This window comes from Oncorhynchus gorbuscha, linkage group LG13, assembly GCF_021184085.1.
Source record: "Oncorhynchus gorbuscha isolate QuinsamMale2020 ecotype Even-year linkage group LG13, OgorEven_v1.0, whole genome shotgun sequence".
NCBI classification, from domain to species: Eukaryota; Metazoa; Chordata; class Actinopteri; order Salmoniformes; family Salmonidae; genus Oncorhynchus; species Oncorhynchus gorbuscha.
The window spans coordinates 34,850,417-34,877,118 of record NC_060185.1 but is presented as its reverse complement, the minus strand read 5'-3'; the positions used below and the strand labels follow the sequence as shown (position 1 = coordinate 34,877,118).

The following is a 26,702-nucleotide window of genomic DNA, read 5'->3' as shown; positions in this document are numbered from 1 at the left end:
CTTTACACGGATCAGTCGTCCTGGTCCCTTTGCAGAAAAACAGCCCCAAAGCATGACATTTCCACCCCCATGCTTCACAGTAGGCATGGTGTTCTTTGGATGCAACTCAGCATTCTTTGTCCTCCAAACACGACGAGTTGAGTTTTTACCAAAAAGTTATATTTTGGTTTCATCTGACCATATGACATTCTCCCAATCTTCTTCTGGATCATCCAAATGCTCTCTAGCAAACTTCAGCCGGGCCTGAAAATTTACTGGCTTAAGCAGGGGGACACGTCTGGCACTGCAGGATTTGAGTCCCTGGTGGCGTAATTTGTTACTGATGGTAGGCTTTGTTACTTTGGTCCCAACTCTCTGCAGGTCATTCACTAGGTCCCCCCGTGTGGTTCTGGGATTTTTGCTCACCATTCTTGTGATCATTTTGACCCCACGGGGTGAGATCTTGCGTGGAGCCCCAGATCAAGGGAGATTATCAGTGGTCTTGTATGTCTTCCATTTCATAATAATTGCTCCCACAGTTGATTTCTTCAAACCAAGCTGCTTACCTATTGTAGATTCAGTCTTCCCAGCCTGGTGCAGGTCTACAATTTTGTTTCTGGTGTCCTTTGACAGCTCTTTGGTCTTGGCCATAGTGGAGTTTGGAGTGTGACTGTTTGAGATTGTGGACAGGTGTCTTTTATACTGATAACAAGTTCAAACAGGTGCCATTAATACAGGTAACGAGTGGAGGACAGAGGAGCCTCTTAAAGAAGAAGTTACAGGTCTGTGAGAGCCAGAAATCTTGCTTGTTTGTAGGTGACCAAATACTTATTTTCCACCATAATTTGCAAATAAATTCATTAAAAAATCCTACAATGTGATTTTCTGGATTTTCTTCTCTCATTTTGTCTGTGGGAGAACTTGCACAATTGGTGGCTGACTAAATACTTCCCCCCCCCACTGTATATAACATTATTGATTGCAATAATTTAGAATAATCGTTTAAATTGAAAAATGTGCTTTGAATTCGGCGCTGTCTCAGCGTTGTCTCTCAAGTCTCTTCCCAACCATTTTGCAATTTATATGGCACAGCTGTCATTTGTTTGGGTCCATAAATTAAATTGGTATATGTTTTTATTTATCACAATTTTCTTCAACCATTTATGGGCTTTAATGCAGGGCCGAAATATGTTCCTTACTTATTCCCCCTTCTACTTGCCTCTTCCATTTTTTGTGGTAATGCTGCAATTAGTTAGTTGTAATTTTGGGTAGAATACACATTTCTATATGTCTGCGTTAGCTGCATGTGTGACAACTCTATGTATGATATAATTTATAAAAATGTTACCTTTTTAAACATTTTATCTAAAAATATGTTTTCTCTATCAATTAGTATACTTGAGTTTAACCACAATATTTGTTGTATTATTTGTTCTGTCTTTTCAGGTGGATTAAAACTGAAATTGCAACCAACTTTCTAAGGCTTGTTTAACAAATAATTATATTTTGGAGATGATTTTGTTTTCGAACAGCCAAAAGTGAGCAGTTGTCATCTGAATAAAGGGAAAAGGCCATTCTTGAACATAGGGTAAGACATTCCTACTAATTTACTAGAGGACCATTTTGGATTTAAGTATACTTTTTGTATGTCTGATGCCTTTAGTGAGAGGTCTAATGCTTTAATATTTAATAATTTATTCCCTCCGAATTCATATTTGTTGCATAAGTAGACCCTTTTAATTTTGTCTGGCTTGCCATTCCAAATAAAATTGAATATTTTTTGTTCATATAATTTAAAAAGCAGGTGTTGGCAAAACCATAAGCAAATAGGTAAACTGATATGACTAAAGAGTTAATCAGAGTGATTTTTCCACAAATAGACAGGTATTTTCCTTTCCATGGTAGCAAGATCTTATCTATTTTTGCTAAATTTCTATAAAAATGTATTGGATTGAGAATTTCTTCCTTTCTATCCTCACTGGTATTAGTTGTCTTGGTGTCTTCCTTTGTTTGGGAGGCTTCCCTATGCCTTAGTTGAGTGTCCTCAGCCACGTAGGTTCACATTATTAAGCATTTTAATGGTTCAGAGGCCAGTTGTAAGGAGTTTATTACGAATTTCGGACTTTTGAGACGGTACTCAGAACTATACGTGCATCTCTGCCAAAAGGCCACCAGAAATGTTATAGTTGTTTTTAAGTAACTAATGTAGGATTGATAATACACTTGTTTTAACACTAGCTATGTGTCCATCTCTATAGATTCCATGATGGCAATGCAAAGACTCAAAAATGTAGCTTCATTATCAACATTTTAGCTGTGAATTGATAGTAGAAAATAAATCATTAGTAGTCATTAAATTGTCCGATGACAAACCTTGTGTTTTGGGTGTTTTGAGTGGGTATCCATGGAATACTCCTGGCTGCATTGGTCCTCCATAACCAACACGACCCGAGCCTCCTGGTCCCTGTTGTCCTCCACCTGGCACTGTAGAGGACAAATCATATCATATCATATCATATCATATCATATCATATCATATCAGACAGACAGACAGACAGACAGACAGACAGACAGACAGACAGACAGACAGACAGACAGACAGACAGACAGACAGACAGACAGACAGACAGACAGACAGACAGACAGACAGACAGACAGACAGACAGACAGACAGACAGACAGACAGACAGACAAGACATGAAAACAATGTGATCTGTAGATGCATGCATGTTACAGGTATCCCAATCAAATGTCATGTCATCAAATGTTTTATTAAAAGCATGATTGACTTACATGATTTGGGATTGAGTCCGTTCCCAGTGGCTACACCGGGCAACACTCCACGACCACCAAACCCTGCAGATATGAAAAGGGGATTAGCAAATGAATGGATATCACAGCATGCAAATCCCTGAGTTACATCAACCTGTATTAAATCCATGAAGGGAGGATATGGTTAAACATTCTTTGATATAATGTGATTTATGTGGGTTTGACTTTCAGAGAAAGAGAATAGGCACACCTTGTCCTGGCACCTGGCCACCTTGGTAAAGTCCAGGCACCCCCACACCTGCAAAGACCAATGCAATCAATGATTTTATACTGCATCCAATAGCATTCATCAGATTTTGTACACGTGCATAGTTATATAAACACTCACTCACCTGGTACTCCTCCTTTTGGAGCCTTTCCTTTTCCGGCACCTGGTCCCAGCCCACCTCCAGGTAGGCCAGTCTGAGGAATAACAGGGGCTGAAAGAGACACATTGTAGAGACATTACATACTATAGTGACAACTAATCATATACCAGTGAGTCCCGCGTCAATATTGTGAATCAGCATAGCTAGTGTACATTACACTTCTAGAGGATAATGACAAAACATTGAACATTGTCAAGAGAAAAGGTAGGACTGGATTGCATGATTTCAGCTTTGTGTGTGTCTCTTATGTCCTACGGGCACTGCAGCTCCTGTTGCTGCACCTCCAGGTCCCCCTGAGTTTGTCATCATCATCATCATCACTGTGATCAAAGAATGTGGACAATGCAAATGTTTATCCAGAGTTGTTGTGAGAGGCAGAGAGGCTCTATGGCACTCTATTCTGTATAAAGTGCACAACGTTTGACCAGGGCCCATAGGGCTCTGGTCAAAAGTAGTGCACTAAGTAAGGAATAGGGTGCCATTTGGGACACATACCACAATAATGCATGGTATTTTTCTTGCCTCATCAAATGCTTCATTTCTTTGGCTCTTTGGTTATCCCCTACGCAGGAAATTAGCTGTCAGCTCTGGCTCTTGAGGGCTTGGCAGTCGGGATAAAAGTTTTAATTTATTTGTTTAACCTTCTCTTTCTATATTAAAATCCACCAATCCTTCTCTCCAAGGAACAGACGTTACGCAGTGCCTTTTGTATGTGGTGAACGAACGAAGGGATTCAGAGAAACAAGGGAAGACTGGCAACAGAGAGAATGGAGAGGAATGCTGCTGTTCTCACTGAAAGGGGTTTGGATGGAATGGGATTGTTTTGTTGTAATGCCATGAAAAGAGTGCATTGCATTGCACAAGAGCTGTATCGGCCTGTGACTGAGGGCCTTGTCAACTGCCAACCAGTATTTAAACACAGGCTCTTTGCCATAATGCTAGGCCATGATACCTTTCATTGAACATACTCTAATAGGCTGACCACACAGCTCGCGCACGTCAACGAGCGTCTGCGTTGCCAAGGGCTAAAATAGAACTCCTTTCTATTTCTGACGCAGATCGCGCTGAAAGTCCTGCCTCTCCCATCTCCTCATTGGTTTATTGAATCAGGTACCTACGTGCCATCTCCTCATTGGTTATACCCACGTGGGCGATTGAAAAACGAACTGTGTTGCCAGTTGGTGTAGTAACACTATGAAAGTTTAGATGCCAATCACCATATAAGTTGAAAGATGAAAAAGCTTGGAAGGATGAGAGATGACTAGAAACGATTTGGTTGACCGTTTTATGTGTGGATTAATTGTCGGAGTAGAGGACCTTGTGCATTTCAGGTAAAATAACAACTCAATGTTTATATCCCAGGACAAATTAGCTAGCAACAGCAAGCTAGCTAAATAGGACAAATTAGCTAGCAAGTGCAAGCTAACTAGCTAAATTGCCATAAATGTTTAATGCTTTTCGACCTGTCCCCAAATTAATATAATTGGTTCAGAGTTTGTTTTGATATTTTAACCTGCGTGTCCTGATCACGTTTGGTGTGGGGGAACAAAATAAATGAATGCACGATGGCGCACGCGTGCAGCCGGTTTGGGTTCCATGTAAAACAACGTAGTTCAGGCAATATTGTTTAATAATAACAATCTACACCCATTAAAGAGGTGGGGTTTCAGGTGTCTCCGGAAGGTGGAGTCAATCACCACCTTCCGGAGACACCTGAAACCCCACCTCTTTAAGAAATACCTAGGATAGGATAAGTAATCCCTCTCACCCCCCCCCCTTAAGTTTTAGATGCACTATTGTAAAGTGACTGTTCCACTGGATGTCATAGGGTGAATGCACCAATTTGTAAGTCGCTCTGGATAAGAGCGTCTGCTAAATGACTTAATGTAAATGTAAATCATGTCAAAAGTTTGGATGCAATTGATGTGACATTTTCTCTCACAGCATGTGAGCACACAAACCTATATAAGTTATTGAAAGCTGTACAGTTAGAGAGTGTTAGATCACTAGTTCTAAAATGGCTGCTGCGACTAGGATTTCAATTATTCATGGAACCCTGGGTGCATGGTGCCCATGCCACTCACCTAGACCTGGCTGTAATCCACCACCGCCATAGCCTGTAGAGAAACACAGAAACAAAATGTAGGTTGGTTTATAGTTTGTTGTGATTTATGTGTGTTTGGTTGTTTTATAGCTTTACACAACATAGATAAATCCATAGCAACATTATTGAATGGCAATAAAATGTTTGTTTTTTATACAAAACATCTTACCTAGCTATCTAAAGATGAAAGCACTAATTGTAAGTCGCTCTGGATAAGAGCATCTGCTAAATTACTAAAACGTAAATTGCAATACTATCACCTAGACCAATGCTGGTCCATCCCTCCCGGAGGACAATGCCTCAGGACTACCTGGCCTGATGACTTGTTGCTGTCCCCAGTCCACTGGAACACTGACCTGATCACCTGACGAGCTACCTTGTCCCGGACCAGCTGTTTTCGATTCGCTGTCTCTACCGCACCTGCTGTCTCTACCGCACCTGCTGTCTCTAACTCTGAATGCTCTGCTATGAAAAGCCAACTGACATTTACTCCTGAGATGCTGACCTGTTTCACCCTCTACAACCACTGTGATTATTATTATTTGACCCTTGCTGGTCATCTATGAAAGTTTGAACAACTTGGCCATGTACTGTTATAATCTCCACCCGGCAGAGCCAGAAGAAGACTGGCCACCCTTCAGAGCCTGGTTCCTCTCCAGATTTCTTCCTAGGTTCCTGCCTTTCTAGGGAGCTTTTCCTAGCCAGCCAGTCTTCTACATCTGCATTGCTTGCTGTTTGGGGTTTTAGGCTGGGTTGCTGTATAGCACTTTGTGACATCTGCTGATGTAAAAAGGGCTTTATAAATACATTTGATTGATTGATTGATAGAGAAGCATGGCTTTGAAAAGTTCTTCTGTCTGTACAGTACCTGGTTGTAGTCCACCTCCTGCCCCATAGCCTGGCTTGGGTCCTGCCTTCTGTCCCAGCCCACCTCCAGGGAAGTAGCCCCCAGCACCACCTCCTCCATACGGCGAGCCTCCATACGGCGAGCCTCCTCCATAACCAGCTGAGGACAGGGGAGAGAAGCCATGTGTGGTTATTAATCTAACCCTTTAACACTCTGTGTCTCATTGTGTCATATTGTGAAGTGCTTTATCGGTGGCCAGGAATGATTGGTAGCCTAAGTGGTCTTTTAGCATAGTATTAGCTTGAACAGCACTAAGACACAGGGTCAGTACAATTGGTGGTCCAAGAACCTGAACCTGAAGTGACACTGCTACTGTACCTCCAGGCTTAGCGTATCCTCCTCCAAGGGCTCCTGCTCCTAGACTGCCTGCTCCAGGACCAGCTCCATATCCTCCACCACCAAGACCACCAACCCCAACACCACCAGCACCAAGGTTTCCATAACCTCAGAGAGGAGAGAGGAGAGAGAGAGAGAGAGAGAGAGAGAGAGAGAGAGAGAGAGAGAGAGAGAGAGAGAGAGAGAGTATGATGCAGTATTAGTGAACATCATTTCAGATCCACATGAAGTGCGTAGGTTGTGCACAGAAAATAGAGGTTTGACTTGATTGTATATAGTAGGTCTCAAGGAGTGCTGGTGGTGGTAATGTCAGATTGTGCCTACTAGAGGGAGTCAGAGGCTGAGAGATGAACAGCCAATCTCTCGTGGCTGCCGCGGCAACAGGTTTTTGGCATGCTGCAACAATCTCTATGGAGATAAAAATGTATTCTTCCCACATGGTAATCATACATAAATTAAGTCATATTCCAGCTTGGGTTTCTTATTGTTGACAAGAACAGCGGGAGGGGGAGGCGGGAGAGAAGAGGGGAAAAGGAGGGTAGAGAGGAGGCAGATGATTCCAGACATGGCCCAGCTGTCCACAGACAGCGGTGGAGAGAGGGAAGAGAGGCGAGGAGGAATGCAAGGGGTAGCGATAGAACAAGACAGGGTTTCATCCTCTAGTCAAAACAATTGTGGGCAACGTCCTGCCAAGGCCTTGACATCCCCACCACACTAAGCTAGGTCCTCCAGATCTCCTCCTATCCGTGCTCCACCTCCCATTGCTCAACCAACAGCTGACACGTGGTGATGAGGAGAGTAGAGAAAGAGGAGGAGGAGGAAGGGGCGAGACAGACGCTAAGCTAAACAGCCTCGTACTAATCCACCTCCTTTAAACCTTTTCATTCCATTGCTCAACCAACGACATTCTTAGAAACAAGGAGGTGATGAGGAGGAGGCAGCACAGGGCTGAGGAAGAGGCAAAACCAGGTCGTTCATTAGTCTAAATGGTACAGTACACTCCCTTGGCCTGGGGTTGGACAGCCAGTCTATCTCAAAGCTGTTGGTTTTTCATAGCTCTCAGAGGAGACAAAAGACCAGCACAGAGGGTTGGAATGTCTCACTGGCAGCTCTCTGTTTAGGAGAGGAGCACGGGCCAGTCTGAGGTGTGTGTATGTGTGTGTGAGTGAGAGAGAGACACACACATTCTCTCTCTTTCCCTTTGGCTGTGTGAGACTCGCTTAGCGCTCAGGGTTGACCGCCACCTGCTACGCTGCTCTGAACCCTCTGATCACAGACCAGGAGACGAAAGGCAGACACCACCAACCCTTCCTTAGAGGGAACACGTGTGTGTGTGTGTGTGTGTGTGTGTGTGTGTGTGTGTGTGTGTGTGTGTGTGTGTGTGTGTGTGTGTGTGTGTGTGTGTGTGTGTGTGTGTGTGTGTGTGTGTGTGTGTGTGTGTGTGCGTGTGTGTGTGCGCGTGCGCGTGCACGTGCGCGTGTGTGTGTGTGAGTGAGCAAGGGAAAGAGAGAGCGAGAGAGAGATCATCATTACAACACTGTATATATGACATTTGAAATGCATTTTTCTTTTGGAACTTTTGTGAGTGTAATGTCTACTATTCATTTTTTATTGTTTATTTCACTTTTGTTTATTATCTATTTCACTTGCTTTGGCAATGTAAGCATATGTTTCTCATTCCAATAAAGCCCCTTAAATTGAAATTGAAATAGAGAGAGAGAGCACGAGAGGGAGGGGGGAAGGCAAGGAGAAAGAGAAGAAAGAATGAGTGGGCAGACTCTCACACCAGGTTCAAAGACAGTAGAGACAGCAAGGCCGTCCCACTCACCACAGGACTCCATTTTTTATGGCTCCAACATCACTGGATCTCACTTGTATAAAACAGCTGAAAGGGAAGCTACTCTACAGTAACCGTAATGCCCTCAAAGTCATGTCTTTTTATCTTAAGGATAAGAGAACACAGCAACATGCTCTGTCTGGACCATTGCTCATTGGCAACCCTCTACAGATTGTATCATCGAGACACATACGAGCTCAGTACAAAATATGTTTTAGTCATATTTACCCAAAGCTGTCAGCTCCAACAGGCAGGCCTTTGTCTGAGGCATAATATTACAGCATGTCAGTTCACACAAACATGCCTGTCTTGGCTCACACATGAACTTGTTGGAAGCAGGTGTACTGCAAGGCCCAAGTTTGTTTGCTGTAATGAACCGCACACATGGAAACTCCATTGACCTGACCCTGACTAGCTGTGAAACACACTGTTTCTCCTCCAATGTACTGTTATTTGATGTTAAGACATTCAATTAGCAGATTACTGACAGGTCACTATAGTGTGCGTGAGACAAAATGGCTGTCTGTCTAGGTGAGACATGCAGAGCCATAGGGCTAATGGAAACCAAACCGGCAGTGGACCCGAGAGCGAGAGAAGCCGTGAAAAGGTCAAAGACATTAAATACAAGACAGATGGGACGGAAAAACCAATCCTGCACAGCAGAGGAGAGAGAGAGAGTGGCAGAGCCAGAAAATTATAAAGTGATAATAATGCAGTTTCATGCATCATACTTTCACTCTGTTTGAATGACAAATTGGTCCAATGTACCTATCACATACTACATAGACATTGGACTGTAGCTGGCCAGACAAACTGGCGAAACAAATGAGTGCTTTCAGGTCATCGATTCTGTAGCTATAGTACGGGCCATGTAACGGAGAACAGCGGGTCTGATTTCAATAGTGTTTCTAAAACGCTGTCCTATTCTCTCTTATCTGTTACCACATAGTTTAGGCAAGGCAATCCAATAATCAAGAGTTCTTGTCTGTCTGTCTGTCTGTCTGTCTGTCTGTCTGTCTGTCTGTCTGTCTGTCTGTCTGTCTGTCTGTCTCTGTCTGTCTCTCTGTCTCTCTGTCTCTCTGTCTCTCTGTCTCTCTGTCTCTCTGTCTCTCTGTCTCTCTGTCTCTCTGTCTCTCTGTCTCACTGTCATCTAGTCTAGTCTGGTGATCGGGTCACAGCAGCTCTGCACATCAGGCCTGTTGTGTTAAAAGGGGCAGGCAGAGGGAGCCAAACATGAGAAGGGAAAGAAAGATGGATCCACTCTCCCCACTCTCTCACTTCTAGCCTGTGATATCCCCCCTCTCCCAGAACCAGCTGGAGCTGGTGAAGAGTTTAATTTAAGAGAGGAGAATTCCATGGCAGCGTTCCTCGGTAACTGGCAGCAGGCAGGGCGGTGAGAGCGGAGAGCGAGACCTGGGATAGGAGCTTCAGAACTCCGGAATGCCAAGGAGATCTCTGGGACCTCTTCCTCGCTGTCTCAACATGACAAGAGTGTGAGACTGGAGTCACGGTAGATTATTGAGGCCAGAGATTATACATGTAGAGCCAAACAGAGCTATAGGCTTCTACTTTTCCAGCCCTGGCTCTGTATGAGCATGTTGAGCAGCCCGGTCGCTATAGAATAGCTAGAGAATGTGGAAGGATGTGGATAGATGATACGGTAGGATAATCAGGCTTACAGTCAGCCATGATCTAAAACCAACACTAGTAATGACACAGTCTGAGATTGTCCTCTGATGTTCTGATAAGACGTGAGTCTGAAATCCTTTGGATGTCTATTTCATTAAAGCTACAATCTGCTCTCATGTCCTTGGAGAATCTGTGGTTAGCTGTGACTGACAGGTGGACCCCAGCCTCAGGTGTGGACTGATGTAAAATTCCACTTTATAGGCACATTACACATCATAATAGATGTCTTGCGCTGTCATTACAGCCGATGGTATCAGTAATCAAATGATCATGATGTAGGATGATGTAGTGGGTATGGTGCATTCTTGTGTTAGTAGTGCACGGTGAAGGACAAGGAAGAGTGACGTTAGGTACAAGCGGTGATTCCAGATGGTGTGAGTGGGACACCCTGTAGCTCCCCCATCATCTCTCTTCCCACCCCCTTCTCTCCTCAATCCCCCTTTCTCTCCCTCTGGTGAACTCCCCTGCTCCTTGTCACTTCCAGGTTCTCCAAGCTGTCAGTCATGAAGAAGCTATGTGGAGCAGATCTAAGAGGCATGCTGGACTGATTAAACACACACACACACACTACCCTGGTCGGTGACAACAAGCCAGGCTCTTAGTTGGCGGTGAGCCCTTTGTTTTCTCCTTCCTTTCCATGGAGTTGTCAGAGAGATGTCCCAAAGCCATGTCCCTGCCAGAGGACCCCAAGTACTGAACTGTCAGGAAGTTTTGGCTTCTACAAACAGGCCAGGTTGGTGGTGGTTTCAGACCCAGGACTCTGGGCATCTCTTATTCAGTTTATGTCTATGCCTTAAGCCAGTGTTTAGGCCCAAATGAATGGAATAAAAGATGGAGAAATTGGAGGCATTTTTTTGGACACGATCGCCTATTGTCTGGTTATTTACATTTGGTCGTTATAAGAATTGGTCCAGGTTCGGATATGTTTGTCCTGCGGTTGATGTATATTCTGTGCCGAGCCTGGCAGCGACGCACGTGTTTGCATAAGCTAGCTAATACCCACCCAAATACACCAAGACACACATTGACACACACACTCTGAGGGGGCGAGCAGCTCTTTCGAATGGCTCCAATTTACAGGCTGTTGTAAAACGATCCATTGTACTTATGTGGATTACAGAGAAGCCACCGTGCCAAGCCTAGCCCTGCCTAGTGACATTCACTCACTCACTCACTCACTCACTCACTCACTCACTCACTCACTCACTCACTCACTCACTCACTCACTCACTCACTCACTCACTCACTCACTCACTCACACACAAACACACACACTTACATATAAACTTTCACGCCAGCACCGCCTGCTTTTAACTAACATTCCCACCAAGCCTCCATCCTCCATTTCACCATGACAACATCTGTCTAATCACATGCCTTCATGTAAAGAAGTTATTACACTTGATTACCGTTTCGCTCATTCACACAGAGCTGCATGAGTCATGAGTCATGACATATCCACTCATTGAGTTTGCGATGAATGATATCATTGTTTATGCCACAATTCATATAGTCTGTCACCCCGTTGCTCTTTTCCCATTCAAACAGACCACACAGCCTCCTGCTCTCCCTTTTTTTTAGCTCTCCTCAGACTTTCTTTAGGCTCTGTACAGGAGAGAGTAAGAGGTTCTGACGTGCCGCTATCCTGGTACTTTTTCATCCTGGTCCAAAGGAATGCCATAATTGCTGTGCCAGGGCTGAGCACTGCAATAATATAATAATAAACAGGTAGATGTGTTGGCCAGTATGAGAGATGGGTCTAGGGATATACAGTAGTATACTCCTGAGATATTATTATGACCCAACTCTCATACTGGGTAGTGTGGCCGACCAGTCTAAGGCACTGGATTAACGCTCCAGTCTCTACGGAGGCGTGGGTTCAAATCCCAGTGCCACAATCTAGGGGCAGGCAGGTAGCCTGGCAGGTAGGAATGTTGGGCTAGTAACTGAAAGGTTGCTGGATCAAATCCCAGAGCTGTCAAGGCAAAAATCTGTCGTTCTTCTCCGGAGCTAGGCAGTTAACCCACTGTTCCCTGGGCGCCGTGGATATGGATTAAGGCAGCCCCCCGCACCTCTCTGATTCAGAGGGGTTGGATTAAATGCAGAAGACACCAGTGACCATGGTAACATGCCCAGATGGTCCACATATTAATTTCACTGCCTGCCTGCGGAATATTTTTCTGACAAGTCAGGGTTGAGAAATTATACAATTATACAAGTCACTGTGGCTGTGGCCCAATCTGGATCACACTAAGGGAGCTCAACTGTCAGTGATGAACAACACACTACACAATAACACAACAAATCAAGTGATAACAGATATACACAGCAGGTACCAGCTAAGACACCCACAAAGCATCCTTTACAATGAGTATAAGATAATAAACCTACCCACATGTCATACAAACCCATTAGGTCTATGTGTTAAAGCTTGTAACAGTATGTAGAGTTGGGAGCTGTATAATGCAACCAGCTTTCCCAAATAAAAGGGTGATATCGTAGCTATTAGGTGATAACATCAAGTTAAATTATCTAGTTTAACTGTGATTGATTCATAACATGTTTATTCCAGGCTCCATTGTCTTGCACTTTGTTGCTGAGCTAACAGAAGACTCAGGCCTGTGGTTTTAGGGCTCTATTTAATCTGGATCGCTGAAGCATTAGAGATTGTGTGATAGAAATGCAAATGTTATTTCTGATTGAGCCGACATATATGCTGTAACGTTGAACTTCAGCGATACGGATTGAATAGAGCCCCTAGTCTGACAGTGACTGTTACTGAGGTCGTTCCAGTGACTATTTAGCTTAATGAACGTCTGGGGAAATGGGTGCAGAGAGATTTCTCCATCTCTGCATAAACAACACTTACGCTGCTCGGCCAGATGGATGTGGAGAGTGCTGCTCGCTTCAGACCAGAGCCACTGGCAGACAATGTGCAGGGGAGAGGTTGGGGCTGCACAGACAGACACACTGGCAGGGGTAGGAGAGGGGAAGGGAAGGGAGGGGAGGGAAACACAGTACAGGCAGGGGAGAGGGCTGCTCGCTCCAGACCCCCTGGCAGCAAACCGTAAAGACTGGGGAGAGGTGGAGAATTCAGTCCAGAACCACTGGCAGACTGCATGGGAGAGAGGTTGAGGAGACTTGGCCAGGAGACACATGGGGAGAGTCATCTTCCACTGACTGCAAACTGCTAATAACTGTGAGAACATGGTCAGCAGAACGAACAAGACCACAGGAACACAACTACAAAGAGACCATCATGAGAACACATCTGGTACTGAATATAGTAACTTGTAGCACAAGGAAGTCAACTTTTGTCATAATCCAGCATTCAGTTTCATCTTTAAGATACATTAAAGCAACAGATAAAATTCAGTGAGAAAACTCATCAGAATCGATAGTCCTCTGAATTAAAAGTCCATCTTACTGGGGCTGGACACAGTGGACTCATTCACAAGGATAACAAACAACCGTAACAAACAACTTTTTAATTTACATTTTTTTAAATGAAAATGTTCAACGATATCACCCCTGCACAGACCCACATGCTCCCACCGCCTCCATCTCCAGGGTCCAGCCCATTGTGTCTTTCTGCACCCTCATATGCCATGCCTTGAAATTTCTGACAGCCAACTTTCTAACTCTCTAACTAACAACACACACAACTTGAGGGATGAAAAATATTGGGGCTATGTTCCCTTATAAGCCTACTGATATGAAAATCTTGTGGTCTCTAGTATTTGCCTCAGTGTCTCAGGGCTGGAGGCCTGGCTCAAGTTCTGGCCGGTGGAAGGCCATTCCAGGAAAAGATAAATAGGGAATCGGGGATGAGGGGAGGGGAGCGGTGGGAGAGGATAGGGAGGTGATGAGAGGGGAAGGAGAAGCAGGGGGTGAGGAAAGGGCTCCTTTAAGGAGGGGACGGTGAGGGGATGGGGTGAGGAGGAGAGGGGAAGGAGGGGTGGGAAGGGTTGGTGGAGAGTAAGTACAAAGGGGTGAGGAGGGGAATGATGGGAGATAGGGCGAGATAGGGCCTTCAGGGGGATGTGGTCTGTCACAGTGTGGCCAGGGTGTCTCTGAGAAGATGGGCTCATTACACACCCTCAGGGGCCAAGGGCCATCAATGTGTTCCAAAACACGCACATTCCCTATGACAGCTCAGAGGACAGGTCTGAGCTCTGCTAATGAGAAACATGTGCACCAGGAGACAAAGGATACATCCCCATTCCAATTATAGTGCACACTTTTGACCAGTGCCCACACTCCGCCAACCCTGATGTCTTAGCCGTGTCTGAATCCTGGCTTAGGAAGGTCACCAAAAATTCAAACATTTCCATTCCTAACTACAACATTTTCCACCAAGATAGAACTGCCAACGGGGAACGAGTTGCAGTCTACTGCAGAGATAGTCTGCAGTGTTCTGTAATGCTATCCAGGTCTGTGCCCAAAAAGTTCTAGCTCCTACTTTTAAAAATCCACCTTTCCAGAAATAAGTCTCTCAATGTTGCCGCTTGTTATAGACCCCCCTCAGCCCCCAGCTGTGCCTTAGACACCATATGCAAATTAATTGCCCCGCATTTATCTTCAGAGTTTGTACTGTTAGGTGACCTAAACTGGGATAAGCTTAACACCCCGGCCGTCCTACAATCTAAGCTAGATATCCTCAATCTCACACAAATTATCATGGAACCTACCAGGTACAACCCTAAATCGGTAAACACGGGCACCATAGATATCATCCTGACCAACCTGCCCTCTAAATACACCTCTGCTGTCTTCAACCAGGATCTCAGCAATCACTGCCTCATTGCCTGCGTGCGTAATGGGTCCGCGGTCAAACGATCACCCCTCATCACTGTCAAAATCTCCCTAAAACACTTCAGCGAGCAGGCTTTTCTAATCGACCCGGCCCAGGTATCCTGGAAGGTTATTGACCTCATTCCGTCAGTAGAGGATGCCTGGTTATTCTTTAATAGTGCTTTTCTCACCATCTTAAATAAGCATGCCCCATTCAAAAAATGAACTAAGAACAGATATAGCCATTGGTTCACTCCAGACCTGACTGCCCTTGACCAGCACAAAAACATCCTGTGGCATACTGCATAAGCATCAAATAGCCCCCACGATATGCAACTTTTCAGGGAAAAGCCCCCACGATATACACAGGCAGTTAGGAAAGCATAGAGTTCAGTGTGCCAAATTGGAGGGCCTGTTGTCTGAACCTCTGGCAATCTCTATGAGGTGCCACAGGGTTAAATTCTCGGGCCGACTTTTTTCTCTGTATACATCAATGATGTCGCTCTTGCTGCTGGTGATTCTCTGATCTACCTCTATGCAGATGACACCTTTCTGTATACTTCTGGCCCTTCTTTGGACACTGTCTTAACAAACCTCCAGACGAGTGTCAATGCCATACAACACTCCTTCAGTGGCCTCCAACTACTCTTAAATGCTAGCAAAACTAAATGCATGCTCTTCAACCGATCACTGCCCGCACCCGCCAGCCCGTCTAGCATCACTACTCTGGACAGTTCTGACTTATGTGGACAACTACAAATACCTAGGTGTCTGGCTAGACTGTAAACTCTCCTTCCAGACTCAAGTTAAGCATCTCCAATCCAAAATTAAATCTAGAATCTGCTTCCTATTTCACAACAAATCATTCTTCACTCATGCTGCAAAACATACCCTTGTAAAACTGACTATCCTACCGATCCTCGACTTTGGCGATGTAGTTTACAAAATAGCCTCCAACACTCTACTCAGCAAATTGAATGTAGTCTGTCACAGTGCCATCCGTTTTGTCACCAAAGCCCCAAATACTACCCACCACTGCAACCTGTATTGTCACGTCCTGGCCTTAGTTCCTTTATTATGTCTCTATTTTAGTTTGGTCAGGGTGTGAGTTGGGGTAGGCATTCTATGTTTTGTGTTCTATGATTTCTATCTCTATGTGTTTGGCCTGGTATGGTTCCCAATCAGGGGCAGCTGGCAATCGTTGTCTCTGATTGAGAACCATACTTAGGCAGCCTGTTTTCCCACTATGGTTGTGGGTAGTTATTTTCTGATTAGTGTTTGTTGCACCTGTCAGAACTGTTTGTTTATCGTTTTGTTGTTTTTGTTTGTGTATTCATTTTTGATTAAAAGTACTATGGATACGTACCACGCTGCACTCTGGTCCTCTTCACCTTATTCCACCAACGAAACAGAACTACCCACCACAAAAGGACCAAGCAGCGTGGAAGGGACTCCTGGACAGGTGAGCAGCGCTATTTGGAGAAATGGACATGGGAGGAGATACTGGAAGGCAAGGGACCCTGGGCACGGGCTGGGGAGTATCGCCGTCCACAGGAGGAACTGGAGGCAGCTAAGGCTGAGCGGGAAGCCCGAGAGGCATCCCCAAAAATGTATTGGGGGAGGCACATGGGGAGTGTGGCAGAGTCAGGTTGGAGACCTGTGCCAACTCCCTGTGCTTACCGTGGCGGGCGTCGTACTGGTCAGGCACCGTGTTATGTGGTGGAGCGGACGGTGCCCCCAATACGCATTCTTAGCCCAGTGCGCTACAGCCCAGCTCCCCGTATCTGCCAGGCTAGGGTGAGGATCCAGCCAGGGCGGATGGTGCCAGCCCTGCTCTCCAGACAGCCAGTGTGTCTCCTCGGGCCAGGATATCCTGCGTCGGCTCTGCGCACTGTCTCCCGTGCGTCTGCACAGCCCAGTGCGTCCTGTGCCTGCGCCCAGAGTCTCCCTCCTGTCCGGAGCTGCCAGAGTCTCCCTCCTGTCCGGAGCTGCCAGAGTCTCCCTCCTGTCCGGAGCTGCCAGAGTCTCCCTCCTGTCCGGAGCTGCCAGAGTCTCCCTCCTGTCCGGAGCTGCCAGAGTCTCCCTCCTGTCCGGCGCTGCCAGAGTCTCCCTCCACTCCGGTATGGTTCCCAATCAGAGGCAGCTGGCAACTTAGGCAGCCTGTTTTCCCACTATGGGTAGTTATTTTCTGGTTAATGTTTGTTGCACCTGTCAGAACTGTTAGTTTATCGTTTTGTTGTTTTTGTTTGCGCATTGATTTTTGATTAAAAGTATTATGGATACGTACCACGCTGCACTTTGGGTTTCTTCACCTTCTTCCACAAACGCAAATCGTTAGATGTATGCTCTTGTTGGCTTACCCTTGCTACATATTCGTCGCCAAACCCACTGGCTCCAGGTCATCTATACGTCTTTGCTAGGTAAAGCCCCGCCTTATCTCAGTTCACTGGTCACCATAGCAGCACCCACCTGTAGCACGCACTCCAGAAGGTATATTTCACTGGTCACCCCCAAAGTCAACTCCTCTTTTGGCCGCCTTTCCTTCCAGTTCTCTGCTGCCAATGACGGGACCGAATTGCAAAAATCACTGAAGCTGGAGACTTATATCTCCCTCACTAACTTTAAGCATCAGCTATCAGAGCAGCTTACTGATCATTGCACCTGTACATAGCTCATCTGTAAATAGCCCACCCAACTACCTCATCCCCATGTTGTTTTTTCTTGTTTTTTGCTCCTTTGCTTCCCAGTAACTCTACTTGCACATTCATTTTCTGCACATCTATCACTCCCGTGTTTAATTGCTGAATTGTAATTATTTCACCACCATGGCCTATTTATTGCTTTATCTCCCTAATCTTACTACATTTTCACAAACTGTAAACATACTTTTCTATTGTTTATTGACTGTACGTGTGTTTATCTCATGTGTAACTCTGTGTGTCGCATTGCTTTGAACTATCTTGGCCAGGTCGCAGTTGTAAATGAGAACTTGTTCCTACTGGCCTACCTGGTTAAATAAAGATGAAATAAAAAAAAAAAAATATATATTTTTCTCAAACCCATCCTCATCTCTCTGAGCATCTCCTTTTCTATTCCACCATTAAACATAGTTTCACATGGAGCTGAAGTCATGTTAGGAAGTCATGTCACCCATCCCTGCTTCTACAAACATCCCTTCTTCAAAAGATAAAAATCAAGCTTAAGGACGGTCTTTGTTTTTCAAAACCCAGGAAGTTCACAAGCAGGGAAACACCCTCCAATGTTTCACTGCTTCATTTTGCAATATCATAATGTGTAGTCTTTTGAGTCAGAAGTTCCTTCCAGACTAATAGAGACAGTAGGTCAGCCCAGCTGTGTACAGTACAGTCTGACCTGCAGCCCTGACCTATGAGGAGTGACCTGCAGCCCTGACCTATGAGGAGTGATATGACCTAGCCTGCAGCCCTGACCTATGAGGAGTGATATGCAGCCCTGACCTATGAGGAGTGACCTGCAGCCCTGACCTATGAGGTGTGACCTGCAGCCCTGACCTATGAGGAGTGATATGCAGCCCTGACCTATGAGGTGTGACCTGCAGCCCTGACCTATGAGGTGACCTGCAGCCCTGGAGGAGTGATATGCAGCCCTGACCTATGAGGTGTGACCTGCAGCCCTGACCTATGAGGTGACCTGGCCCTGACCTATGAGGAGTGATATGCAGCCCTGACCTATGAGGAGTGATATGCAGCCCTGACCTATGAGGTGTGACCTGCAGCCCTGACCTATGAGGTGTGACCTGCAGCCCTGACCTATGAGGAGTGACCTGCAGCCCTGACCTATGAGGAGTGATATGCAGCCCTGACCTATGAGGAGTGATATGCAGCCCTGCCCTATGAGGAGTGACCTGCAGCCCTGACCTATGAGGAGTGATATGCAGCCCTGACCTATGAGGAGTGATATGCAGCCTTGCCCTATGAAGAGTGACTTGCAGTCCTGACCTACAGTATAAGGAGAGAATATACAGAGAGTCTGCAGCACATCGCTTCCTTCGAGTGTCACCCTTAAACCTTCAGTCCACTGAGAGTTAACCTTTGATAAACATTCTATATATTTCCCGTAGTGAAATTACAGTACTACTGTAAAAACACCGATGTTGTCCATGTTTCTTGTTATGCAGTCTCCCTGCTAACTCTTAGTGACAAGAGGTTATTTAGAAAATCAAAACGTGTAAGAAGTTTTGTCCAGGTTTGGCAAAGCAACAAGGTATGTAGGAGGAATTCACCTTAGCTTTAGGGGGAATGATGAGCCCAGGTCCAGGGCCCAGCTGCTCTCTTTTCTCTGGTCCCGACCGACTCGTCCAATGGACACACACTCGTCAAATGTTAATGCTGACAGGAATCACAATTCATTTAGTAGTCTAGCGTTTTACAAGGCTTGGCAAACGTCTGACAATGATTCAGCTGTCACGCCACTTTGATCACCAGCTGCTGTTCTCTGTCAGGGCCAAGGTGTGTGTGTGTGTGTGTGTGTGTGTGTGTGTGTGTGTGTGTGTGTGTGTGTGTGTGTGTGTGTGTGTGTGTGTGTGTGTGTGTGTGTGTGTGTGTGTGTGTGTGTGTGTGTGTGTGTGTGTGTGTGTGTGTGTGTGTGTGTGTGTGTGTGTGTGTGTGTGTGTGTGTGTGTGCCTGAGTGTGTGTGTGTGTGTGTGTGTGTGTGTGTGTGTGTGTGTGTGTGTGTGTGTGTGTGTGTGTGTGTGAGTGTGTGTGTGTGTGTGTGTGTGTGTGTGTGTGTGTGTGTGTGCCAGGGCCAAGGTGTGTGTGTGTGTGTGTGTGTGTGTGTGTGTGTGTGTGTGTGTGTGTGTGTGTGTGTGTGTGTGTGTGTGTGTGTGTGTGTGTGTGTGTGTGTGTGTGTGTGTGTGTGTGTGTGTGTGTGTGTGTGTGTGTGTGTGTGTGTGCCAGGGCCAAGGTGTGTGTCTGATATGTGCCGCTGATGCTCCACTTCAAGCTTCAATCACCAGAGAGTTTATGATGAGAAATGGGTCTCGGCAGGGGAAAGAATCCACATGAGAATACTAGAAAGCAACAGGTGTCTGGTTTAAAAGCCAATCCTCACATTGTTTTAGCTCAGGATACACTCATCTTTCAACAGGTCAATGGACAAGGTAACCCTCCCCTGGCCTGAATGCCTTTCTGCGTTTGGTTTCCTTAAACGTTGTACCTACCTGCACTATTTCATGTTAGTGTGTAGGTACAGTACCTCAGCTAACTATCAGAACACATTACCATCTAAACAAAGGCTAAATGATCTGTATGGATCCAAACCGCCCTCAACTTAGGGGAACGTTGCTCTGTGTTTGTAATGGAAACGTTGCTCTGTGTTTGTAATGGAAACTTCATTTGGTTCCAGCCCATGTGCCCTCGAGTGAAACACCAAATCTGGAGCTTCAGTCAACACCTCAGCTGTTGGAATGGATACATCTCAAATGTCAAAAAGTCACCTTGCATGAAAAGCCCTTGCTGAGCAAAATAATTTACAAATTACAGCTGTAAGGTTGTCTCTTGTTCTCGGTCAAATGGACAGTTCCTGTTCGACCTGCCCCATATATTTTCCCACATTGCCTGTTTGAAGGGACTGGGAGCAATAATCTAATTTCAGCCTTAGATGCCCTGAGAGAGAGGGAGGGAGGCAGGAAGAGAGAGAGAGAGACAGAGAGAGAGAGAGAGAGAGAGAGAGAAGCGAGAAAGAGCGAGAGAGAACTCTAACTCTTACAAAAGCCAAAGCATCATACTTCCCAAGCCGAGCTCTGCAGAGCTGGCGACCCCAGCCAAAGTCCACTTCTACCTAATATCCAATATTAGGACGCTTTCACAAAACAGATTTCTGAAACTCAATTACTTGTTCGAGAGACGGAGGAAGAAACTCAGTCTTCAAGGAGCCTACAGTAATCTGTTCTAAATCTTATCAGACTTTAAGAATATTATTCTACTCCTTATCTCTCTAAGCACACAGCCGTGGTAGTGGCCTAGATGTAATCACCTCTGGTTTAGGAAATTAAATAATGGCTTAACATGACTAATTCCCTAATACTGTGCTCCACACTGGAATAGCGCAAAAACAATATTTACAGTACACTATCAGTAGAGAGGGCAGTGGCAAAACTTCAACAAGGACGTTTCCAGATATTGTGTCGGCCTAACGTTACAAAAATATTCATCAACGCGTTGGCACCATTGTGTTGGGGCGGCGATGATGGGAGTTCACACTACCAATCATCACTCAGTCTGGGACATCTAGGGGTTGAGGAAAGGGTGATGGGATATAGTGTTGAAGGTTGGAAGTGTGGAGCAGCGGTTGAGGGATGGAGGAGATGTGGAGCGCACCGGGTCACACCCTAGACAGGACTTCCCAAACAGCAGCCAACCAGGGAGACTCAGCCATGATTAAAACACAAGGGTGATAAGGGAGATGTGGCTGACAGTCCGTCAAGAGAGGTAGCCCTTCATTGAACTACAGTATGCAATACGCTACACTTCAGGTTTCGCCCGTCATTGACATGCACTCTAATGCATTCTATACATACAGTATTAGCAAATAACTACACCACCCACTTCCTCCTATCAGTAATAACTCTAATTCCCTTCCTTTTTAAAACACTTCAATAAGATTTCTTACTGACAACAATGCCCGAGAGGAATTTTCCTAGTTAAAAGCATAACAGGATACTCTGACTTGATACTACCAGAATAGTCTGGTACAGTACTGGTACCTGCCTTGTGCCTTCTACAGAACTGTACAAAATGGTATAGAGTGCGAAAGAGTGAGTTGGAGCAGATAGCTTACCAGGTTTGGGGCCTTTTCCACCGGCTCCTGTTGAACAAAGCACCAAATAATTCATCTACAAATTATCCACTAAAATAAAAATACACTAACGTTGAATAAACATATTTCATTTCATCATTGACACTGCACAGTCAAACATAGCGCTATGGTTGACAGTGCAAGGGCTTTAAAATAAATGTTAAAGTCTCAACTTTCAATGTTCTGTAGATGAGTACACACCTCCTCCTCCGAGGCCTAACGCTCCTATGCCTCCAGCCCCGCCACCAGGGACCAGACCTCCAGCACCAACACCACCCCGTCCTCCATATCCACCAGCTAGGGGAAACATAAGGTCTGGTTAGGCAACAGATTTTTGTCATCACTATCATCATCATCATCAATAACACTTACAGTATGTAAGCTTATAACTCAACACTTCCCTCACTCCATAGCCATTCCCTGACAGCAACACAGTACACACCCAGATGGGGACCAGGACAGCACACTGAACACCTTGTTAAACCAGACTTAACGACAGTGGTTGTTTCTGAGCACTGTGTTTACCCAACAACAAGAGTGTCATTAGAACCAACACAATAACTAAACTATTAGCTTAGCTTCTGGCCATGTGGTGGAGTGGAGGAGAACTCACAATGTAGGCTTTCCGAGATGGAACGAGAGTCATTTCGCAGATGTAGGCTAAACCATGCAAAACTATGCTTATTCTATTCCAGCAGTTTTGTGACATAGCTACACACTGACTGACTTAAAAAGTGTGAGGTTGTGGTAGTTAATGTGGTGTACTGTAGTGGTCAGGGTGTCCAGTATGCATGTCACGACTTCTGCCGAAGTTGGTCCCTCTCCTTGTTCGGGGCAGTGTTCTGCATTCGAAGTCTCCGACATTCTAGCCATCGCTGATCCACTTTTCATTTTCCATTGGTTTTGTCTTGTCTTCCATCACACCTGGTTCCAATTCCATCAATTACATGTTGTGTATTTAACCCTCTTGTTCCCCCCCATGTCCTTGTCGGTAATTGTTTCTTGTAGTGCTTGTGCACGGTATGCTGGTATTTACCGGGTTTTGTTTGACCCATTTATTGTATTGTTCTGTTGACCGTTGTAAAAGGTTTTCCCTCCTGCGCCTGACTTCTCTGCCGCCAGTACGCACCTCACTACAATGCATGCTGCTGTCTCTGCTCTGACAGCGTAATAAGACCAGATATAGTAGCCACTCTCCATATCTCTCTATGTGAGTGGCTGTGATGAGAGTGGCCCTGGTGCATGTAACCCAGTTTAGTCCCCTGGCCTAAAGCTCTGTGACAATGTTGTGGTTGTGAAAACCCTAATTACTGTAGGTCTCAGCAGCAGCATAGACGGCGTCTGTCATACCCTGATATGTTTCACCTGTCTTTGTGCTTGTCTCCACCCCCCTCCCAGTTGTTGCCCATCTTCTTCATTATCCCCAGTGTATTTATACCTGTGTTCTCTGCTTGTCTGTTTCCAGTTCGTCTTGTCAGGTCTTACCAGAGTGTTTTCCTGTCTCCGTGCTTTCTCAAATTCTGTTTCCTAGTTTCCCCGGTTCTGAACATTCTGCCTGCCCTGACCCCGAGCCTGAAAGCCTTTCTATACCTGGCCGACTCTGACCCGTTTACGAACCTCTGCCAGTCCTGATCCCAAGCCTGCCTGCTGTTCTTTACCTTATTGACTCTGCCCTGGATTACGGACCTCTGCCTGCCTTTGACCTGCATTTTGCCTGCCCCCTGTTTGGGTCAATAAACATCTGTGACTCTAGCTGACTGCATCTGGGTCTTATCCTGAGTTCTGATAGTCTCTCTTAGTCCAGCTAAGTGACAACTATTAGAGGAGGATATTAAAGTAAGTCTTTTCTACTCACCCCCAGTTTTAGCTGGTTTGTAGCCTGCTCCTGCGGGTATCCCACCAGCACCTGTTGGTAAAACAAGAAAATAAAAAGAAACAGAAAGAGAAGCAGAAAGAGAGTTATGATACAATGGATAGGTTGACGTTCGTTTTAGTTCTCCCCCTGGCTCCTCTATACCTCCATCAATCCCTCCCTCCTTTCCTCCATTAATCCATCCGTCCTGCTGTTTGGGCCTTAGATCATCTGCTAGCTCTGGGTCCTCCGGTCTCTGACCTGACCAGATACAGTTTCTCCATACAGAGACTAGACCACTGTGGTGGATAGGAGGCTCTAAATCTCTACATCTCTAAATATTCAAAATGGTGTCCCAAATGGCACCATATTCCCTATATAGTTGTACTACTTTCGACCAGGGCCCTGGTCAAAAGCAGTGCACCATGTGTGGAATAGGGTGCCATTTGGGACACACTAAATCTCCAACAGTATCCCAGAGACACCTTTTAACCTCTCAGAGTGAAGAGAGGAATGCACAGGGTCGGTGTGGCAACTCATGCTTCCTCACACTGTATTTCACTGTAATTTATGGCCTCAATCCTACGGTACAGCTATGCTTATCCAGAGGGAAATGGTACAGTACAATGGGAAATAGTATGGAGCGAGAGAGAGAGAAAATACAAGGGATATTGGGTTTCTGTATATGGCAGTAATGATCAAGAGGGCTACATATGAGTCAGCCGTTTAGGACCATTTCAAGTTGCCTGCCTGTTGTTTAAGGCTGGTTTAAAGGCTGGAGGTGTGTGGTTCAACTGTCCTGGTGATTGTTAATGTTTTACGTGCTGAACACTAGTGAAAGCCAACAGCCACGGGGGGCTCTTAGTGTGTTTGGAGAGGGAGTGCAGTGGTGATCGTTGGTTGGTTTATGGTTGAGATGGAGACATAGAGTACTGTACACTACAGGCTCATGGCTAATGGTTAAACTGTGGGTTGCAATATACTGACCCAACATGTGCTTTTTTTTCTTCAGTACGTAATTGTCACACCTGACCATAGTTTGCTTTGTATGTTTCTATGTTTTGGTTGGTCGGGGTGTGAGCTGAGTGGGCATTCTATGTTACATGTCTGGTTTGTCTAGTTCTATGTTTGGCCTGATATGGTTCTCAATCAGAGGCAGGTGTTCGTCATTGTCTCTGATTGGGAACCATATTTAGGTAGCCTGTTTGGTGTTGGGTTTTGTGGGTGATTGTCCTTGTTCCTGTCTCTGTGTTTGCACCAGATAGGACTGTTTGGGTTTTCACTTTTCTTGTTTTGTATAGTCTGTTCATGTATAGTCGTCTTTATTAAAAACATGAATAACCACCACGCTGCATTTTGGTCCGCCTCTCTTTCACCAGAAGAAAACCCTTCCAGTAATGCTACAGTAATTTAGTTGTACGGGTTTTGTGTTGTATGCTGGGAAACAGGAAAGGTGTATTTGGTACATTATATGATCTATGTTGTGTGTGTTGTATACATATTTATGTGTGTGTTGTATACATATTTATGTGTGTGTTGTATACCTGCTTTTGAAATTGAGACATGCTGCCGTTTAATTGATTATGTACTACTTTATCAGTGATGTGTGGTCAGGGTGTGGTCAGGGTAGGCGTCCTACCCTTTGAAAATGAATGATAAATGAATAATAAAGAATATACATGTTACTACATGATTCCATATGTGTTATTTCATAGTTTTGATGTCTGTTGCACTATTTTAAAGTGACTGTTCTACTGGATGTCATAAGGTGAATGCACCAATTTGTAAGTCGCTCTGGATAAGAGCGTCTGCTAAATGACTTAAATGTAATGTAAATGTCTTCACTACTATTCTACAATGTAGAAAATAGTAAAAATAAAGAAAAACCCTTGACTAGGTCTGTCCAAACTTTTGACTGGTACTATACATGTATCCCATTCCCAATATGTCCCATTTAATAATAAATGCGCATGCATATTAGCGCAAAAGGCAGAGCACTATTCTGTCTATGGATGACACACATCATCTGCTGCCTTTTGGTGCTTGCGATCATTTAACTGCTAGCTAAAAGTACGCTGATCAGGATGGCCAACACATTGCATCTGAAACATCTGATTTTCTAGCGAAACAAGGGGTAATACGGGATGGAAGACCAACACTTGAGCTTAAGGACTTACATCAAAGGAAGGGACAGAATAATACCAAGATCATTTAAATCTGAGTGGTATCAATGGAAAGACTGGCTCTGTGGACAACATCTGTTGAGAGGACATTTTCTGCGCTGAAAGGGATACCGATCAAGAACAACTCTCATCCCTTGCCATCATCGAGACCGAGAGACTTTTAAAACTGAGGGCCAACAGGGAGGAGTTTTACAGTTCAGTCACTGATGTCTTCAACCAGAAGTATAGACACCAGGCGGTTGGGCTTCGTTTACAAGTAGGCCTAAATGTACAGTAGCGTCGTCTACTATTATTAAATTATGGTAGAGTGTCTGGCTACTCTACCATGAAGGCCTGATTGGTGGAGTGCTGCAGAGATGGTTGTCCTTCTGGAAAGTTCCCTCATTGCCACAGAGGAACTCTAGAGTTCTGTCAGAAAGACCATCTGGTTCTCGGTCACCTCCCTGACCAAGGCCCTTCTCCCCCGATCGCTCAGTTTGGCCGGGCGGCCAGCTCTAGGAAGAGTCTTGGTGGTTCCAAACTTCATCCATTTAAGAGTGATGGAGGCCACTGTGTTCTTGGGGACCTTCAATTTTTGGTACCCTTTCACAGATCTGTGCCTAAACACAATCCTGTCTCGGAGCCCTACGGACAATTCCTTCGACCTCATGGCTTGGTTTTTGCTCTGACATGCACTGTCAACTGTGGGACCATATATAGACGGGTGTGTCCCTTTCCAAATCATGTCCAATCAATTGAATTTACCACAGGTGGACTCCAATCAAGTTGTAGAAACATCTAAATTTCAAGTCTCATAGCAAAGGGTCTGAATAGTTATGTAAATACCGTATTTCTGTTAAAGAATATATATCAATTTGCAGACATTTCGAAAACGTGTTTTTGCTTTGTCATTATGGGGTATTGTGTGTAGATTGCTGAAAAACGTGGGAAAAGTCAAGGGGTCTGAATACTTTCCGAAGGGAAAGGATTGGGATATAGCTAGCTATA

At 45.2% G+C, this 26,702-nt stretch overlaps 1 protein-coding gene across 25 annotated transcripts in view; it reads right to left on the bottom strand.

Moving 5' to 3' along the window:
- LOC123992782 (elastin-like) overlaps positions 1–26,702 on the bottom strand; it is a 105,053-nt gene that overhangs the window by 60,442 nt on the left and 17,909 nt on the right. For all 25 annotated transcript variants that reach the window (XM_046294285.1, XM_046294276.1, XM_046294277.1 and 22 more), the window contains exons 3-12: positions 23,536–23,586; positions 21,882–21,977; positions 21,663–21,689; positions 6,509–6,634; positions 6,152–6,289; positions 5,264–5,296; positions 3,144–3,230; positions 3,002–3,049; positions 2,773–2,835; positions 2,353–2,463 (exon numbers count right to left, since the gene is read on the bottom strand). In XM_046294285.1, coding sequence (XP_046150241.1) covers positions 2,353–2,463; positions 2,773–2,835; positions 3,002–3,049; positions 3,144–3,230; positions 5,264–5,296; positions 6,152–6,289; positions 6,509–6,634; positions 21,663–21,689; positions 21,882–21,977; positions 23,536–23,586 — 780 coding nt within the window. The remainder of the gene's footprint in view (positions 1–2,352; positions 2,464–2,772; positions 2,836–3,001; positions 3,050–3,143; positions 3,231–5,263; positions 5,297–6,151; positions 6,290–6,508; positions 6,635–21,662; positions 21,690–21,881; positions 21,978–23,535; positions 23,587–26,702) is intronic.